The 20247-nt window shown below is 41.0% G+C and overlaps 1 protein-coding gene across 1 annotated transcript in view; it reads left to right on the top strand.

Annotated features, from left to right (window-relative positions):
* Positions 1–4682: 4682 nt before the first annotated feature.
* Positions 4683–20247, top strand: part of sdccag8 (SHH signaling and ciliogenesis regulator sdccag8) — a 73778-nt gene continuing 58213 nt past the window's right edge. The window contains exons 1-10 of the mRNA XM_054750219.2: positions 4683–5233; positions 6943–7137; positions 7270–7355; positions 7448–7561; positions 7635–7745; positions 7932–7994; positions 15441–15505; positions 15592–15792; positions 15908–16046; positions 16162–16314. Of these exons, the coding sequence (XP_054606194.2) occupies positions 5167–5233; positions 6943–7137; positions 7270–7355; positions 7448–7561; positions 7635–7745; positions 7932–7994; positions 15441–15505; positions 15592–15792; positions 15908–16046; positions 16162–16314 (1194 nt within the window). The 5' untranslated portion in view covers positions 4683–5166. The remainder of the gene's footprint in view (positions 5234–6942; positions 7138–7269; positions 7356–7447; positions 7562–7634; positions 7746–7931; positions 7995–15440; positions 15506–15591; positions 15793–15907; positions 16047–16161; positions 16315–20247) is intronic.

Here is a 20247-nt window from a genome sequence, read left to right as displayed (position 1 = left end):
TTACACATAAATAATTATCTAACTTTTTATGGTTGAGCTGTTCACCTGTTGCAATATAACATAAAATAAAAGTGTATAATCAACTAGATTTTTACAACATAAAAATAAATCTGGTTGGAGGCAATGGGATGGCATTGTGTGTGTGTGTGTGTGTGGGGGGGGGGGGGGGCTCATACCCCTCATAAAGTAGGTAGCTGCGCCCCTGGCTGTATGTTATATGCTCAGGAAAATACACTTGCTTGTAAGTTTGGGTCTTGTTCCGATAAAGCAAAGAGAACCTTATTTAAGGCTTACTGTACACCACTAATGTATGCTTAGGCTGAATGTTGCCTATAACGATGCTCTGCGTTTGATACTGAGGTAGCCTAGATGGACGAGTGCAAGTGAGACTTTTGTGAATGCGAGGGTAAGCACCCTACAAGCTGTCTTAATACATTTTATTTATAAATGTATTTGTAGAGGAAGAAAAAATATATTTTCTTTAGCGCTTCTCAAGATAAAAATCATGAGGTGCTTCACAAAAACAAAAAATGTAAAAATATAAAAAATAATTTAGAAAATGGTTAAAAATATATTTAAAATGAGAAAAAAATAGACAGTTGTGATTAAAAAAAGTTAAGAAAGAGAGAGAGTGACTAGGAAAGAGGGGAATCAGTGGATCCTGATGAAGGTGGAATAGGTGGGGAGAGCAGAATAGAGAGTGGTGAAGAAGGTCATACAAAAGCCAGCTTGAACAAGTGAGTCTTCAGCTGCTTTTTGAAGGAGTCCACTGAGTCCAGGAGCGCAGACAGGGTGGGGGTCGGGGGGATCTGTCCCCCCCAGATTCAGATCGACCCCGATCCGCCCCCCCCAACTAAGGCCAGAAAGAAAACAAAATCAGAGGTTAAGCACTTGAAGCTCATTTTTCCAATTACACTGAATGCAGCATGACATAAACAAACACAGACTCCAGAGGTGCAAAAGTGGTTGCTGCTAGGATGCAGGATGAAGCGAAAAAGGCAAGCAAGGAATACTGCGTATTTAAAAAAGACCAACAGTGTAAGTAGGCGGGACCGATCTGTCTGTTTATGCAGGTTGGCTCTAGTTTCAGTACGTTGTTGTCAGTGTTGGGACTTACTCGTTATAAGTGCCAAAGCCTCATTGCTGACTTTAACGAGTCTCATCTACAAATATGATCCCTCATGAAGTTACTACTTTACACCAGAAGATAGTGGAGATGTGGAACCTTCAGGCTGAGCAAAGTTTGGGAGTTTTTAGAGTTTTAAAAATGCCTCCCGCTATGAGGCTCCCAGTCGGGGAGAGGAGGAGATGTGCGCAACATGAAGAGCGCAAATATTAGATAAAACGTATAATTGCCGGCAGGTCTGGTCTTTGTTGACTGATCACTTTGTCTGGTAATGACTGACTCTGATTATGAAGCAGCTTATTGACTCTGATGAAGAAATTCACTCATCCAGCCGGGAAGATTGACGCTGCTGCAGCATCAGACAGCTGGTGCTGCACGAGAGGTGTGTGGAGTTTACAAGCTCCAAACGTTGGGTTTGATGTTTGTTTAACCTTCTCTGGGACGTGATGGATGTAGAAATGATGGTAAAACACCGCAAACTTGACAGACGTATTGACAATGTTAAAAAAAAGCTGTAAAAAAGGGGAAGATGCAATGCGTTAGGTATGGAAGTCAAGTGTGCCACATAATCATAAAAAAAGTTAAATATAAAATATAAAGAGATTTATATATTTATATATAAATAAAAACTTTCCAAATATAATGAAAAATTCTAAGTAACGTAAAAATACGAAGGAACATCTGTTGGTCAGGCTGATGGGAACCACTGCTCTAAGTGATAAGTGAATTTTGTTTTTTAAATATATTTTATGTGCAGTTTTTTAGGGCTTTTATGTTTTCTGTAAAGATTGGTACGCTGAAAATCATTTAATGTGTTGCATAAAGCATGAGGTTTTGTTAGTAATTGACTGGGAGAATAACAAATGACTGAATTAAATAATGGGGCGCCTCTGCCAGTGCGCCCCAGAGAAGCTGTGGCTACATCGTAGCTCATCCCCATCAGTGTGTGAGTGTGTGTGAATGGATGAATGACACACTGTAGTGTAAAGCGCTTTGGAGTCCTTACTCTGAGAGGCGCTATACGAGTGCGGATCATTTATCATTTATAGTGTTGATCAGGCAGAGCTTTGTTGCCAGCGTTCCACTGCATAATGGCTTCAAACACGAATATAAAAGTGTTCGTTTTTACGTAAACCATTGGATGAAATTACACAAACTGACTGAGCTTTAGTTAAGGCGCTTGCAATAGTTTGTGTATGTGTATGTGTGTGTGTACGCGCGCGTGTGTGTATGTGTGTGTGTGTGTGTGTGTGTGTGTGTGTGTGTGTGTGTGTGTGTGTGTGTGTGTGTGTGTGTGTGTGTGGTGTGTGTGTGTGTGTTTGGGGGAGGGTACATTGGAACTTTGTTCCCCCCCAGTTTGAAAATCCTATCTGCGCCCCTGACTGAGTCCACTGATCTCAGGCTCAGGGGGAGAGAGTTCCAGAGTTCTAAACAACTCACAGCTGCTCTTGATGAACAGAACATCTATAATAGCTTCCAGTCAGGTTTTTGTAGAGCTCATTCTACTGAAACCGCTCTTCTTAGGGTCTCTAATGACCTTCTGACTCACAGTGATGCAGGGGACTGTTCTGTTCTGGTCCTGCTGGACCTGACTGCAGCCTTTGACACTGTTGACCATCACCTGCTACTGGAGAGGCTGAGAGACTGGGTAGGCCTATCAGGATCTGCTCTGGAGTGGTTCTCCTCTTATCTTTCTGAGCGCTCGTTTTCTGTGGCTGTCTCCAAGTTTAGGTCCTCCACCACCTCCCTTACCCATGGTGTCCCACAAGGTTCTGTGCTGGGGCCTCTGCTCTTCCTCCTCCATTTGCTTCCTCTTCATGACATCCTGAGCTCCTTCAAGAGAATCTCCTACCATCTTTATGCAGATGACATCCAACTGTACATCTCCTTTAAGCCCCATGAGATGTCTAAGCTGCAGCTGTTACACACCTGCTTAGACTCTATCAAAGCCTGGATGGCTGGGAGCTTTCTTCAGCTGAATGAAGATAAGACTGAGATCCTCATCTGTGCCCCAGACAAGCTGGTTCCCAAAGTCAGAGACTCTCTTGGTCAGCTTGCTTCTCACACCAAACCTTCCGTCAGGAATCTTGGCGTGACCTTTGACCCAGCTCTCACCCTGGATTCTCATGTCAGTTCTCTTGTTCGCTTTTCCTTCTTCCATCTCAGGAACATTGCTAAGCTGAGTCCCATTCTGTCCCGCTCTGAACTTGAGACAGTTCTCCACACCTTCATCTCCTCACGCTTAAACTACTGTAACTCTCTTTTCACGTGTCTGAGCAGAACCTCCCTGAACCGTCTACAGGTGGTTCAGAACGCCTGTGCTCGGCTTCTGACCAAGTCCTCCAAACACACCCACATCACCCCGCTTCTCCTCCAGCTTCACTGGCTGCCAGTCAACTCCAGGGTTCATTTCAAGATCCTGGTTCTGGTCTATAGGGCCCTACATGGACAAGCACCATCTTACATTGGTGATCTTCTTAGTCCCTACACCCCCAGCAGGTCCCTGAGGTCCAGTGATCAAAGTCTACTGGTTGTGCATTGCACCAGGATAAAGACCAAAGGTGACAGATCATTTGCTGCTGTGGCCCCGAGACTTTGGAACTCTCACCCCCTGAGCCTGAGATCAGTGGACTCAGTAGTCTCCTTCAAAAAGCAGCTGAAGACTCACTTGTTCAAGCTGGCTTTTGGATGACCTTCATCACCACTCTCTCTTTATTCTGCTCTCGCCACTTATTCCACCTTCCTCAGGATCCACTGATTTCCCTCTTTCTTATTCACTCTCTCTCTTTCTTAACATTTTTTCTTTTAAACCGCAACAGCTTATTCTTGCTCATTTTAGATATATTTTAAACATTTTCGAAATGCTTTTTTATATTTTTACAATTTTTTTTATTTTTTGTTTTTGTTTTTGTGAAGCACCTCGTGATTTTTATCTTGAGAGGCGCTATAGAAATGATATTTTCTTCTTCTTCTTCAGAGTCTGGGGGCCACAGCAGCAAATGATCTGTCACCTTTGGTCTTTAGCTGAACAATTCTAAAAATGTGATTGTTTTAAATCTAACCAATATCCGTGTTAGTGCAATACGTTATCTGTCAACGATGTGGAAACACTGGTATAACGGTATTTTTCTTCTTCAGATTAGGGAGTAACAATCATTTATACTTTATTTTCACACTACTGTTATTATTGTCTCTTGTTTTTGATTATTTTTGTCTCTTGTGCTTTAGTGTGTCATATTGTGCTCATGTCATGTTATCTTATCTGTACAATGTTTTTCTACTTCTGTGAATTGGACTAAGAGTCCGGAATAAAGAATACTTGACTATTTTCTTCTAAATGGCTACGAGGATCAAAAGTGTAGTGACAGCTTTCAGACACTGGAGGGCAGCAACTCCCCGTGTACCCTTCTTTTTGAAAGAGTTTGAAAATCCTAAGAATCATAACGAGTTAATTTTACAAAACAAACGCCACTTTTTTGAGCCAATCGGAACCCAAGATGTTGTTCTGCTTTTATGCTAGTGGAGAGCGCAAATTCCTCGTTCTTTGGTGGCAACAAAAATAGTGTTTGAAAGAATTTAGAGCAGTGGTCGTCAACTGTTATTGGTTACTTAATTTTTAAGCGTTGAATTAAACCAATTACTTATAGTTTGACAAGATAAATGTTCTTTTCTAAATGGCTAAAAATAACCTATGAGTAGTACCAGCTTGCAGCCGTGTTTGCAGCCCTGGTTTCGCTAAAGGTTTGAGAAAATACTACAATTCCCAAAAATCCATAGCGTTTGAGGATGAGCAGACGTTGTGCTCTCGTTTGAGTTTGTTTTCGAAGTCGTTGGACTTCTGACAGGGGCGGGGACGTTGTTACGCTGTTGTCTACGGGAACTCCGCCCTCATAACGAGTTAATTTTACAAAACAAACGCCACTTTTTTGAGCCAACCGGTTGTTATGATGTATTGAACATGGCTGCTGCGATGTTTTGTGTATCTTAGCAGATATCATATATTTAGTGATTTAGTGTCATTTAATGAGCGTTCCGTTAAAATGAAACAGGTTGATTCAGATGAAGAGGAAGAGGAGCAGTCGGTCGCTAAACACAAGGAGCTGAGGAGTGAGTTCATGTTTTATTAAACGATGTTTGCTAACAGTTTAAACGAAACAGTTTGTTGTACCACGTCTGTGATTTGATCATAACATTTGAGTAGATAGTGAATTTTATTATAGGAAAATGCCATCTGTTGCTGTTCTGTTTCTATTCCAGCTTGATGTTCAGAGAGGATGTGTTATATCATTAAAGATATATGAGACATAACGTTGCTGTAAATACTTTGTAAATAAATGCAGGGACTTTTCAGCAACAGTTATGTATCTCAGTAGTGATTTCCCTTCGTGGCTTACATATTGCAAATCAAATATGCAGTTGTTACAGTTTACTACAGAAGAGGATTAGGGCCACTGAACCAAAAAAGAGAATTCTGATTTTAAACGTGCACGTATGTAAGAATATAGTGAGAAAAAAAGAGAAAAAAGTCAGAATTCTAATAAAAAGCACCTGAGATTAAAGTCAGAATTCTTAGAAAAACGTAAGAATTCTGAGATTAAAGAGCAAGTCACCCCCAAATAAACTTTTTTTTGCTGATAAACTAAATAAACAAGTGTCTAATCGTGCTGCAGACACGTGTAGTCAATAATTTGGCACTTCAGTGCATCTTAGTTAAAATTTAAATATTCTGCCTAAAACTGGCAGTGTTGTGCCGTTGTCAGGTAAAAACTCTGCACTGTATTTTAATTTAAATCTGCCACCGCTATTGGCTAAGAGGTATGCTATGATGTAAACTGGTACATTATGATGTCACAATGCTGTCGTGAGCCTGTGTGTGAGTGTATTTGTTAGCAGCTCCGCCCTCTCGGTCTGCCAGGCAACAGCATTTGTTGCATTTTTCAAACATGAAGTGGGAGTGGAATTACTCAGGTAGGGGTTGACTTGCTCTTTAAAGTCATAATTCTGAGAACAAAGTCAGAATTCTGAGATCAAAGTCAGAATTCTGAGAAAAATTTAAGAATTCTGAGAAAAATGTAAGAATTCTGAGATCAAAGTCAAAATTCTGAGATCAAAGTCAGAATTTTGAGATCAAAGTCAGAATTCTGAGAAAAATGTCAGAATTCTGAGAAAAAAGTCAGAATTCTGAGAACAAAGTCAGAATTCTGAGATCAAAGTCAGAATTCTGAGAACAAAGTCAGAATTCTGAGATCAAAGTCAGAATTCTGAGATCAAAGTCATAGTTCTGAGATCAAAGTCAGGATTCTGAGAAAAAAGTCAGAATTCTGAGAAAAAAGTCAGAATTCTGAGAACAAAGTCAGAATTCTGAGATCAAAGTCAGGATTCTGAGAAAAAAGTCAGAATTCTGAGAACAAAGTCAGAATTCTGAGAACAAAGTCAGAATTCTGAGAACAAAGTCAGAATTCTGAGAACAAAGTCAGAGTTCTGAGATCAAAGTAAGAATTCTGAGAACAAAGTCAGAATTCTGAGATGAAAGTAAAACATTTATTTCTTTTCTTTTTCTTTTCGGTGGCCCTAATCCTCTTTTGTAGTTTACAGGGTTTTTTTTTCATCTTTTTTAAAAATAGTTTGTTGATGTTTTTCATGCACTCATTTCTAATGTACAATCTTCTATTGTTATTTTCCTGTTTTTATACACATTTATTTTTCTTATGTAGATGTTCTATTCTATTCTATTCTGTTCTATTCTGTTCTCGTCTGGTACTTACAGTGCACACATATGGATAACAAATGATGCACGTCTGTATATTGATTTTCAGAGAGTGCAAACCAGAGCATCCAGCAGCTCAGTAGTACTGTGAAGCAAGTCAATGCTGCTGATCATAATGATTATGATGATGATGATGATGCTGCTGCTGATGAAGAAGAAGCTAAAGGCAGTGGTGGAACATTCTTTACAGCTGTGGCTGAGGAGGGCAGAGCCCCTTGGAGCCAAAAGACACAGAGTGAAGCAGGTGACCCACTGATTAGTACCTGTCAGGTGGCTTTTAGTGCAACACCCTCACAATGTTTCTGTCCAGAACTGTGTTCACAGTGTATAACGTTTAATACAATAATTCTCTTATCATGTTGTTTTTGTTTTGTAGTTAATCAGCTGAAGAGTCTCCTTTTAAAGCAACACATAGAAATCCCCACTTGTCTTTCTCCATCAGAAAAACCGTCTCCATCCAAGGTGGGGTGTGCAGAGTTGTATGGTTAAGCATTAGTGACTTTTCTGCTGTGTTGTTCCCACTGAGTGATAACTTTTTTACTTTTCCTTTAAAGAAAGAGCAGATGGAAGGCCGGTCCAGTGTGCCTGTCCTCCAGAGCTTGGTCCCAATGATCCATGGTCAGTCAGACTACATCCAGCACCTAGAAGCTGAAGTCAAATTCTGCAAGGTTTGTACACTACAGCCTATGTTTTGTTTTACTTGAGGAGTTGTGGTTGAATTATCTATTTGTGTTTGTTTAGGAGGAACTGCAGGTAGTGAAACAAAGGATCAGGGTGGTGGTGGTGGAAAATGAGAAGCTGCAGTCTGAGCTCAAATCCAGAGCTATGGATTACACCATCCATAACTCTGCGGTAATCTGTGATCAAATGGCTGTTATGTTTTTGTCTAGTTCAAATATATGAATAGAGCAGATTCCTAACATTAAAATCTAACAATTATAGATTGTTTTAAGTTTTCTTTATTTTCACTTAAACAGTTTTTAATGTAATGATCACCAATCTAAAGTAGTTTGTGTTGCTTCCTGCTGGTTTGCTCAGGTGGATAACCGTGGCCACCATATCCCGCAGAGGTCAGAACACAACACATGGAAAAATGAGCTAGTAAGTATGATGTACATCTATTTTCCTACTTTAACATTTTGTGTTTATTTCTACGTTTTCACAAGGCTCAGACTTAGTCTCTTTCCGGAGTATTTCTCTTGTCCGATGACACCATCTAGTGGCTGACAAGCACATCGTTGTAGTTTATTAATGGCCTTCTGTAGCCGACAAACAGAGCTAAAACGTTGTTTTACAAGTATTATTCTCACTTCATGTTGTGTCAAATATGAGACTTACTTGTCCGTCAAAAGTTTGTAGCATTTAGGATTGGCTACATATGTATTAAATGATCAGTAAGCTGTGATATTCCACATAAATATGAAATATCAGTCCGATTGGTCTTTGAATGTTTAATCAGAAGACTTTAGTTTCTTTGACTTATTTAGGGAACATGCACACTTCACATTAATTCAAACAGAGTCGGCAATATAGTTATGAAAATGATTTTGATACTATTTTCTTAAACTAAGTGATTGTACATGACAAATGAATGAATTCCAAATGATGGAATGTGAGCTAGATGTTTTAGCAAAACCTTTCTTAGTATCTGAGAGAGCTTGTGGAGTCTGGGTGGTAAAATCAACTTGGATGTATGGTTTGATAAGCAAGAGCAGTAGTCCTCAATTGGCGGCCCCCTCTTTGTGGCCCCCGAACCCCGCACGCACCGGTAAAATTCATCTCTGCATTTGACCCATCCCCGTGGGGAGCGGTGAGCTGCAGCAGTGGCTGCGTTAGGGAACTATTTGGTAGTTTAACCCCCCAATTCAACCCCTAAAGCTGAGTGTTAAGCAGGGAGGTGTTGGGTCTCATTTTAAAGTTTTGGTCTGACCCGCCCTTGGATTTGAATCCCGATCTCCCAGTCCCAGGGTGGACCACTAGGCCACTGAGGAGGTAAAGGTAGAAAAATCATTAAATCCCACACACTCCTGATTCAGAATGATGTACAAGGATAATTTATTATAAGATTCATGTGCTGACCAGCCCCAAATAAACTCTTATTATAAACTGTAGCATTCAGTCACTATTGAGAAGGCCGGAACTGATGGTGAATGATGATTTATTGAGCCGTCCGTATCATCAACCAACCAACGTAAGAGCTAGGCATAAACAAAAAATAAATAAATCATAAAATAAACCATAATGCATAACTGATTACATTGGTAGCCGTTTTCACAATTAATACAATCATATAGACACGTTCCGTTTTCATAACAACATTCTGAATTATAGTTACAAACCTTGTTCCCCTTATCAACTGAAGCTAGACAGAAGTATTCTTCAAACTTTCTTTGTCTTCTTCTCCGTGAACCGTTAATAGCCTATCCTTTGCTCCGTCTTTACTTCTAATAGATTTCCGTTTGCTTCTTCTGTGTTGCGCCCGTTGCGCCTCCCTACTTGGCTACGGTTGCTATGACGCTATCAAAATAAAAGCCTGTATACCTTTGCCGTTGTTAAACATAAAGAAATAGTTCACCTTTACATTCACCTTTACACTCCCACCAAATTATTTGCTATTGAACATATAAACACAAATAATTTTTCCATAACAATAACAGTAGCTTAACGGACACTTTGTATAAAATTCAAAAACAAAAAATAAATAAATAAAACATTTTCCAACACTTTAAAGCACTGTAGATTCAAACATTACAGTCTTCTAACAACAAGACCAACTTATGAACAGGGCGTTCTACCACAGACATTTTGCTGACACGTTGGCCCTTATTGTTTAGATTTTTGTCTGCAGAGGCTATTTTGACCTTTCTGACAAGTCCATCAGTGTCCTGCACAGTGTCCACGATTCGACCAAGTTTCCATTGAGAGTGTGGTAGCATGTCATCTTTGTCCATCACTATGTCTCCAATTTGCATGTTTCTTTTAGGTGTGTGCCATTTTTGTCTCACTATAAGCTTCTGAAGGTACTCTTTTCTCCATCTGCTCCAGAACTGCTCAAGAAGGTACTGAACTTGGCGCCATCGCTTTCGTGCATACAAGTCCTCTTTTATGAATGTTCCGGGTGGAGGCAGAGCACTTGAAGTTTTCATTGTGATACACTTGTCCTTGCAAATCTTTGATGATCACAGTTTCAGCTATTTTCCTTTCATCTACAGTGGTGAGTGTCTTTGATTTGTCCTTGAGCAGATATCGTCTGAGACGTGCAACAGCACTAACTGCACGGGACCAGGAGGAGAACTTTGTGAGGTGGTCACTGAGACTTGCATGTTTTACAGCTTGAGTGTTTAGGGTCTGCACCTTTCTCACCTCTGGGTCTCCTACTGGGAGCTCGATAGTCTTTCTTGTTGGAAGCTGTATTTCTCCTTTCCACAGAAACTGAGGGCCGGTGAGCCAGTTTGATGAAAGCAGTTCCTTTACAGATGTGCCCCTGGAAGCCATGTCGGTGGGATTTTCATCAGTAGGTACATGAAACCATTGTTGTGGTGAAGTGTAGCTCCGTATTTTCTGCACACTATTCGCAACAAACGTGTGGAAGCGCCTCGCCTCATTATTTATGTACCCTAAAGTGACCTTTGAATCTGTCCAAAAGAACTCTTCTACATCATCGTAGAGCCGCTCCTCCTTTAACATGTTGCTCACTGTGACTGATACTGTGGCTGCGGTGAGTTCCAACCAAGTATGTACAGTCTATGGTTCCAACCTGGGTATAGTGGTGACCTTTGTGGGTGAGACACGTGCTTTGCCCATGACAAAGGCACAATGAACTTCTTTGTTTTTGTTTGTGAGTCTAAGATAGGGACATTGGCCGTATCCTGTGGTGCTTGCATCTGAAAAGTGATGTAATTCTCTTTTGATCACTTCTCCAAATTCTGCAGGAGCATAACATCTGTTTAGCTGGACGTTTTTTAAATTTTGCAGGTCTCCTTTCCAGCACTCCCACCGTGGCCTGAGGTGATCTGGTATTGGGTCGTCCCAGTCTGTTCCTTGACGGCACATTTCTTGGAGAATTCCCTTGCCGTTGAGCACATAAGGAGCTAAAAATCCGAGGGGATCATATATTGCTGCAACTGCTCATAGGATGCCCCGCCTGGTTGGGGGTTGGTCCTTCAGCATGATGTTGAACGTAAAGCAGTCTTTCTCTACATTCCAATAAATGCCAAGGGCTCTTTCTGTTTGTGCCTCTTTGAATGTCAAGTCCTTTGTTTTTGTATCTGTTGCCAGCTGTGATGTTGGGATGCTGTTTAAAACATCAGTGTTGTTGGATACAAACGTATGCAGCCTTAATCCACCCTTTGCACATAGCTCACGTGCTTCCTTTACTAGTTGAATAGCATCCTCAGTTTTTTGTACGCTGGTGACTCCGTCATCTACATAGAAGTCCCTGGTTATGAACTGTGAGCCTACAGGATATGCAGATCTGTTTTCCTTAGCCAGATGTTTGAGTCCATAGTTCGCACACCCTGGGGATGAAGCAGCTCCAAAAAGGTGGACTGTCATCCTGTATGCTTGTGGCTGGCTGTTAACGTCACCATCTTTCCACCATAAGAAGCGCAAATAGTTGCGATCATCTTCCTTAACCTGAAACTGGTGGAACATTTTTTCAATGTCGCACATTAGAGCGACTTTATGCTGTCTGAAGCGCACCAAAACACCTGTTAAACTGTTGATCATGTCAGGGCCATTTAGTAAATGATCATTAAGGCAGGTACCATTGTGTTTAGCTGAACAGTCAAAAACTATGCGCAACCTGTTAGGTTTATTTGGATGATAAACACCGTGGTGAGGTATATACCATGTCTCACCAGGTGATCCAATATCGTCAGTTTCTTCTGCATCACCTCTTTTGATCATTTCATTCATGAATTTCATGTAATCCTCCTTGTATTTTTGATCCTTCATGAGTTTGCGTTTTAGTTGACTTAGTCTGCTTTCAGCAAGTTGTCTGTTAGTTGGCATTTGTGGTATTTTCCTGAACGGCAATGGCATTTCATAATTTCCCTTTTTCTTTTTTGTACTATGCCTTCCTCAAGTTTTTGGAGGAATAATAGATCCTCTTGTGACACAGTCTTTTCATTTCTTTCAGCGTCTTTGAAGTCTCTTTCCAATACACGTATTGCGTCTGCTGGAGTGGAAGGAGGAACCTCTTTAACGGTGCATCTGTGACAAAGCCTGGTTGCCATGTCTGTTTTCTCTTCAGGGTCTGAGTTGCCAACAATGCTCCATCCCAAATCAGTCTGAAGAGCATAAGGTTCATTATCTTTTCCTAAGATTACTTGTTTAGGTGCTAGAGCTCTAGGACAAGTATAACCTATGAGGAGACTTATCTCACATCTGAGAAGTGGAGGGATTTCATCGGCAATAGGCAGCAAGTGACTCCACTGTTTGGCTGTTTCACATGTGGGTATGTGTTCTCTGTTAGCAGGGATGCAGTCCTTTGAATATGCCGTAGGAAGCTTTATGACTGTGGCTGAGTTATAGCCTCTCACCAAGAGATCAGACACCCTTTCACAGCTTACAACTGCATTTTTTTCCCATCATGGTAGTCAGTTTTAGCTTTACTGGGCAAACATCTGCCTGCAGCTCATGGGTCAATGAAGACAGCATCACTCTGCGTGTCTAATAGCGCATAAACCAGTTTTTCTTTGAGTGGGTTGTTAGCAGTTGACAGCCACACTGGAACTATCATTGATGTGCTGATTGTGTGTTCAGGTCTGGCAACATTGATTGACATAGCCGTCGCTGCTGCAGGTGAGTTAACTTGAGTTCCATTATTTACACTCACTTGTGTCTCCTTTTGTAGGCCGTTCCATTAATTGTCGTCATGAAGACAGGTAGGATGCCTCTTTGAGCAGGTGTCACAACTGAAGCGGCGTTTGCACTCTTTGGCATTGTGACCTTGTTTTAGACAACCATAACAAAGTTTATTCTCCTTCACAAACTTTCTTCTGTTTTCTAGAGACAGTTTTAAGAAGTCTGGACACTTGTGGAGTGGATGTGCAATCTGACACAGAAAACATGAAAACTCCTTTGATGTTATTATCATTGACTGTGTGTTACTTTGTTCCGTTGAATTTGTCTTAAAAACACTTGCTTTGTTCCCTTTTGGTTCTCTTGTGTTTCTTTTGTCGCTGTTAGTTTCAGAGTAACGAAGGGCGTGAATGGAGGTGAATGGGTTACATGCAACTTCAGCTTCAACAGAGAGAAAGGATGCAAAGTCACTAAAACTTGGAAACTCACCACCTTCCATTAAAGTCTTTGTTACCTGTCTGTTCCATCTTGCATTTATCCAGTCTGGTAGTTTGTGCAGTAATTTTTTATTTTCCTCGCAGTCGTTAAGTATTTGCAAACCCTTTACATGAGGCATAGCGAGCATGCATGCATTTAGGAAGTCCGCAAAAGTTCTTAATCCATCAGCATCTCTGGACTGCACCTTTGGCCAGTTTGATAGCTTCTCTCGGAATGATTTCTGTATAATAAAGGGCTGGCCGTATCTTTGGTTTAACTTGTCCCAAGCATCCTTATATGCGGCTTCATCACTCCTAAAGAAAGTCCCTTCAATGCATTTGCGAGCTGACCCTGTTACATATCTCTTCAAATAGTACAGTTTATCTGCTGCTGAGATGCCCTTTTGATCAATCAGTGATGTAAATGTGGATTTCCATTCAATAAAATGCATTGGGTCGCCACTAAAAACTGTTGGTTCTGGCGTAGGAAGTTTGTTTAATCTTATGCTGTCTTGAACTGCCTGTGCTAGCTGGGTAACACTGGAGGGAGCTTCCTGCACTGCTGGTGCCTACTCAGTAACAGTAGGGAGGGCTGTCTGCAGAGAACCAAAGGAGACTGCTGGTAACGGCTGTTTAGGTGTGATGTTTGGGCTCACCTTTTCATCTGTAATTGACTGTACATCACCCACTTGTAGTAAATGCCTGTCATATGCTTCAAATCTGGCTCGAGCTGCTTTCACATCCCTTTGTGCTCTCAGGCGTTCTAACTGCATTTTGAACTGCCACCTGTTTTTTATGCTCTTCCTCTAGAGCCCTTATTTTTTCTTGTTGTCTTTGTTCCTCCAGCGCGACCTCATACTCAACCTCCTTTGCTGCTAGTTCTGCTGCTGCTTCAGCTCGTTTTGCTGTCAGATGGGAAGCTGAGGATCGCTGGCTGCGATTTGATGCTGCAGTTGATCCATATATGGAAATGGCGTAGTCATGCTCTAAAAGTTCACGTAAACGAGCTTTTTCACGATCTGCATCAAAATCTCCATCAACACCACTTATTCTTTCCAGAATTATCCATATGATCCCCTTAGTTACTGCTTCACATGCATTGATCTTTCTCCTTACGTCAGATGATGGTGCCATTTGGGTTCTATTTTCTGAATATAACTTTAATATATCAACTCTCCTTTCTTCTATTATGTCAGCAAGTTCTGACATCTCCTTCACTGTTATATCTTCCTTTAATTTTTCTCTCGTTTCACGTGCCTGTGCTTTCCATTGCTCATAAAGAACAAGCATTATTTTTTCCTTTTTGATCATTTTTTCCCGTAGATATAATATCATTTTTTCTGTTTGTACTTTAACTCTTTCAGAGCGTCTTGGCAGATCTGACGTGTTTTGAATTTTATCTTGAAGTTCACTTATCATTTGTTCTTTGCATTTGATTGAATCTTTAATGTCCTGTCTCGCATTACTTTCATCCTGAAGTGAGTCCTTTAAGTCTTGAATTTCCCTTTGCAGAGTTGTAATCTGTTCAGTTAGGGCCGTTTGACTTACTGTTGCAGCCTGTAGTCTTCCATTTTACTTTGCCTTGATCCGTTTCAATTTCTGACCAAATTCTGCCCTCTGCTGGACGTTGCGGGTACTGCTGTTGAACCTTGAAACCACACCGTTCCGCAAGAGGGGGCGGTCAAGCTCTTACTGTAGCATTCAGTCAATATCGAGAAGGCCGGAACTGATGGTGAATGATGATTTATTGAGCCGTCCGTATCATCAACCAACCAACGTAAGAGCTAGGCATAAACAAAAAATAAATAAATCATAAAATAAACCATAATGCATAACTGATTACATTGGTAGCCGTTTTCACAATTAATACAATCATATAGACACGTTCCGTTTTCATAACAACATTCTGAATTATAGTTACAAACCTTGTTCCCCTTATCAACTGAAGCTAGACAGAAGTATTCTTCAAACTTTCTTTGTCTTCTTCTCCGTGAACCGTTAATAGCCTATCCTTTGCTCCGTCTTTACTTCTAATAGATTTCCGTTTGCTTCTTCTGTGTTGCGCCCGCATGCGCCTCCCTACTTGGCTACGGTTGCTATGACGCTATCAAAATAAAAGCCTGTATACCTTTGCCGTTGTTAAACATAAAGAAATAGTTCACCTTTACATTCACCTTTACATAAACATTTTAAGTATTTTGAAAAGAAAATGAAAGCAAAATCATCTCATGGCATGACCTGTCATTACATCAAAATGTCTCAACAGGAACAGCTGAAAGTGATCCATCAGGCACAGATTGATAGCTTTCAGGCTCAGGTCATCTCTCTCAGGTCGGTGCAATACCTTACACCATCGTGCCTAAATATAATGGGCAGAACCGTTTTTAAACATAATTTATTTTTGCTTTTGTTCATAGAAAGGATCTGTCAGTGAGTCAGAGGGAGTGTGAGGAGCTGAATGTTCGACTGAAACATGCAGAGAACCGAGCTGCAGGTGCGCTAAAGGCTGGCGGAGCTCCTCGTGTCGCAGGACTGTGTCTGAAGTGTGCACAGCACGAAGCTGTGCTGGCTGAGACTCATGCAAATCTGCACGTCCAGGCTATTGACAGGCTCACAAAGTAAGTGATAACATACACACACATTAATTATGCGCATTAGTCACCAGTGCGCAACAGAGTGTCAACAGTTGGTAGAAATGGCGATTGTGGCTGATTTTGTTTTGTCTGTTTTCAGGGAGCGTGATGAATTAATGGCTGCTCTGCGTGCAGCGCAGGCGAGTCAGCAGGAGACGCAGCAAAAGGAGTGGTCAGCCTGTCTCCAGGTCAAACAGGCTGTGGAGATGGCAGAGGAAGCAAACCTACAAAGAAACACGGTAGGAGAAACGTTTATGAGTAACTTTCCAGGTGTACCGACTCAGTCTTTGTTCCACATTTTCTAACTTTTCGATTCAGGAGATGGTTAATTTGTGTTTGCTTGGTTGTACGCAGGTGGAGGTGCAGTGTGAGCAGCTAAGGAGGGAGGTGGTGCGACAGAGGGAACAGCTGGAAAGAGAAGCTCAAGCGTTGAAGGCGAGGCTGACCGAGGCCCGAGAGAAGGGTCGAGGAGAGGGCCGCAAACAAAAGGAAGAGCTAGTACAGACGGTAGAGAAATTGAATTACGCTGTCCTCAGATCTAGTTGCTAAACAATCAATTGTACTTATTAGAGGTGTAACGGTTCATATGGGGCTGTAGAACCGTGTCGCTTCAGCCTGTTTGGTTTGGTCCACTTGTGTACCGTTTTGGGTTTTTTTTTCCGTTAAATAATTAATTTTTATTTGCATTTGCAGTGGATAAAAGTTCTTAGGTGAGTTTCCACACAGACGCTGTATTGAGGGACGCACGATGGCTGCACACACCCAATCTCCGTTTAAAAATGTAGAGTTGGTAAATTGTGGTGCTTTAAAAGCTTAATATATTACCTCTACTTATGACCAATAAGCTGTGATACTCTGTATAAATATAGAGTATCAACCTGCTTGGTCTTTGGATGTTTAATCAGAAGATTCTAGGATTCTTTGTTTATTCAGGGATTGTAGAACACTTCGTCTTTATTCAAGGACAGAGTCAGGTTTATAAAAAGTAAGAATTTATTTTCTAAACAATTAAAAACATGACAAGTTAACTAATATTACTGTGATCTAGGTGAGTGGAACGAGATGCATGGTGACTATGTGTGAATATGATGTTATCAGAACTTTCGTTTCTAGAAGAGCTGAGTTCTGGGTGTCAAAATAATTGGTTTGCATTAAATTATGAAGTTGGTTCTTATCAAAAAGCCATCAGACGCTATCTGTGATGTCTACGTACCCAAGTGGAGACTCTCTTTTGGATCCGAGATGTTGGGGGGCCGGGTGACCCCAAGGTACCGAAGTCCGTAGGAAAAACCGCAGTACAACCAGGTCAGTCCAGAGTCGTCTCCAGGTCACGACAGGTTGGAACTAGTTTGCGTGTAGAAGGAGACTTAGGGAGTCGGAACAGTATCAGCTTTGTTCTGCAGAAACTGTTTGCTGTGTCAGCAGTAGGCAGCTTTTAGCAGGGTTTGGCAGCTGGCCAAAAATGCTCAGGGTTAAAGAGTTTTCGCTCCGGACGGCCGTTCCGAAGCTCTTTCTCTAGAACTGAATGCTGAATGATGGAAAGCTGGAATGCGACTGCTGAATCACCTTAGTGATTCTGTTTTAATATTCTCATGTTATGAATTCTTGGCCAATCGGAACGTGCCATGCTAAGGGATGTTACCAAGAAAACCTCAGACATCACGCCTTCTTGAGATACCGGATGCTCTGATCTGCGGTAAAGAAATATCTATGTGTCATGAGTTTAACTTAACTTTAATTTGTCCTTGTGTCTGAGTGCGGGTGACGATTGCCTTGTCATATCAAACATTACTGATTACCATATATATCTAACTCATTCAGTGTAATAATTCATTTCATACTTTCAGTAATTCAAGCACAGATCAATCAAAACATTATTATTATCCATATAACATTTGTTAATTTCATTTCATGAAAACGTTCACTTTATTCAGAGAGTGGGACTCCTGCAGTGTTATCAAAGAAGGCTTTGTTTGGGAACACAGGCTGACAACGTGTTCCTCCTGAAATGTCAACAAGGTTGCAGTATCCTTCTGGGCTTTTAGGAACATAGAGTGTAAAATCCACCTTAGGGGATGGGTCTTATGTCTGTAGATGACCGGTGGCATATAGGTCAATCTGTAGGTGAAAATTGACCATTTCTGAACATTACAATGTGATATGCAAATTCTGATCAACGCCTCTCAAAGCGGATCAAACCAGCTGGCTATCGCTGCTACCGCGGAGCCTGTGGAGACGCTGAACAGAGCGCCGCCCCTCCCTTCTCTCACACTGTGCAGGCATGCGGCAGCAAAAACAAACACGTCTGCTGAACTTTTCCCCTGAGACAATTGATGTAAAGTTTTCATCCTACAATGAAAATCACAGCGCTGGGGAAGCTCGTTATTTAGTACGAGCTTTTAGAGAAGAAACTGGGTGGTGTGAGGTAAGTTTTTAAGGCTCGCTGCAGAAATAAAAATGCGAAGCATCAACAGTCAAACACAACACTTGTCTGCATGAACACGACACCCATAGCTGCGCTAATAACCAGTGAAATAATTAAAGACATCACGCTAGATCAGCAGCCAGTGATGACACCTGGTTCTGCTCACTATAGGAGCCGCTTTACATACTACATAAATAAATAAAATAATATACCGAAAATTCATCGAACCGAGCTCTTCAAAACACTGAACCGAACCGAATACGATTTTAGCGTACCGTTGCACCCCTACTACTTATTCCTCTTATGCTGCAGTTTAAATCATGCACCCCTGAAACTAAAATATTTAAAATGTTTATTTTTACTATATGTTTTTTAAAGACACTTGTAAAATATAAAGAGCAAACAGTGATTGGCTGAAAAGTTATATTTCAACAACAAAAATGCTGCAAACCTCCCCCACCTCTAAATGGATTTGATCCCACTCACCTTTCCCAGAGTTGGGCTCTGAGCATCAGTGTGCCACCCTCCTGAGTGGCTGATATGCTGTAGTTAACGGAGACCAGATTACCTGCAAATGAAAACACCGTCCCGCGTTGCTGACAGTTTTCCGCCTCATCTTTAAATCTTGCATAAACTGTTTGAGATGAGAAAGCAGTGGCTGTCAGTCCAGCAAGGAGGCGGGACTTTACGCAGGTTTGAACCACCAACAAGGAAGGAATGATGCTGAGAGAGCGCGGAGGTAAGACAGATGAGTGCGGTGGAGAAAACTGTTTCATAAAGACTGAACAGAACACATTTACGAGTCGTGGGTTAAAGCTTTTCAGGGCGACTTTGACAGTCTGTGTGATCTTTCTCAGTCATTTTTCCCAGTCTCGGTAAAATAAACTGTTGTTCCAAAGCAGATTTTACAGTAATTAGACAGGTTTAGGCTAAAGACCAAATAAGATTCTAACAGACAAGGTGCCGGGGTTGTGTTGTTTCAGATACATGCAAATCAAACCCTTTTAAAGCCCTTTAAAGAACAGTTACAATAATTTAATACCTGAGTGCTCATTCTTAGAATAGAAAAACCGTCCAACATTAGATCGGATGTTTTTCAGAGATTATAGTCAGTGATCTCTTTTTGCCTCTTCCCCAAATATCTACTACATGACATTCGTTGTTATTTTTGAAAAACCACCATGTTTCTATTTGGCTGCGACGTTGAGGAGACAAAAACTTTAGCAAAAAGAATGGATTTTTTTCAAAGGGACTTTGGTAATAGTGGAAAATTAGGTAAAAACACAAATAAATCCAAAAATATCACTGGTAGTTTTATGTTTCACCCCCTGGGCATTTTTAATCAGCTCTTGTTATAAAACAACCTGGACACATCATTCCTGGACTAGCTGATTGCCCACTAATGGCAGAGTCCTCAAAGCATAGTTCGTGATTTATGAAACCTTTATCTGATTTGTGAAAGTTAAAACATAGATTTCAGCATTTTATTTATTTATTTATTTATCTATTTATTTATTTGTTATCTATTATATGTTTTGCGTGGGCCATATAGGAACTGGTCCAGCTCAATAACTGCAACAACTAGACCTAACATACTCTAACATCATATTGGCAAGTGCAGCTAAAACACAAAGAAAAAAGTTTGTGCCGCAAATGGGAAGTGGACCTGCGTAAAACTGCATCCCAGCTCAGGACTCTCACCAACGGGCCTGTTACATCACAGCAATCACCTAAGATACACATCCTGTGCTGGCCATGGGAGGCAGGTTTCAGAACCCTGACTGCAATCTGAGGAGGAGCAGGGTCTGGTGTCGGGAGCAGGAAGATAGAGTGACGTACAAATGTTTCCATGAATTTCAAAATAAAATTCCACATTTTATTTTGAAATTCATGACAACTGAAACAGGAAAAAGCATGAATGCAGCCAATAATTGATTTGGGGGTATTTTTCATGAGAAAACAACATTTCCCATGAAAAGACCCCTTTAACATGCTTTTAGTAATTGATAAAAAAA

Source organism: Nothobranchius furzeri, chromosome 12 (genome assembly GCF_043380555.1).
Source record: "Nothobranchius furzeri strain GRZ-AD chromosome 12, NfurGRZ-RIMD1, whole genome shotgun sequence".
NCBI classification, from domain to species: domain Eukaryota; kingdom Metazoa; phylum Chordata; class Actinopteri; order Cyprinodontiformes; family Nothobranchiidae; genus Nothobranchius; species Nothobranchius furzeri.
The sequence above is the reverse complement of the archived record's forward strand: the minus strand, read 5'-3'. Positions and strand labels throughout refer to the sequence as shown.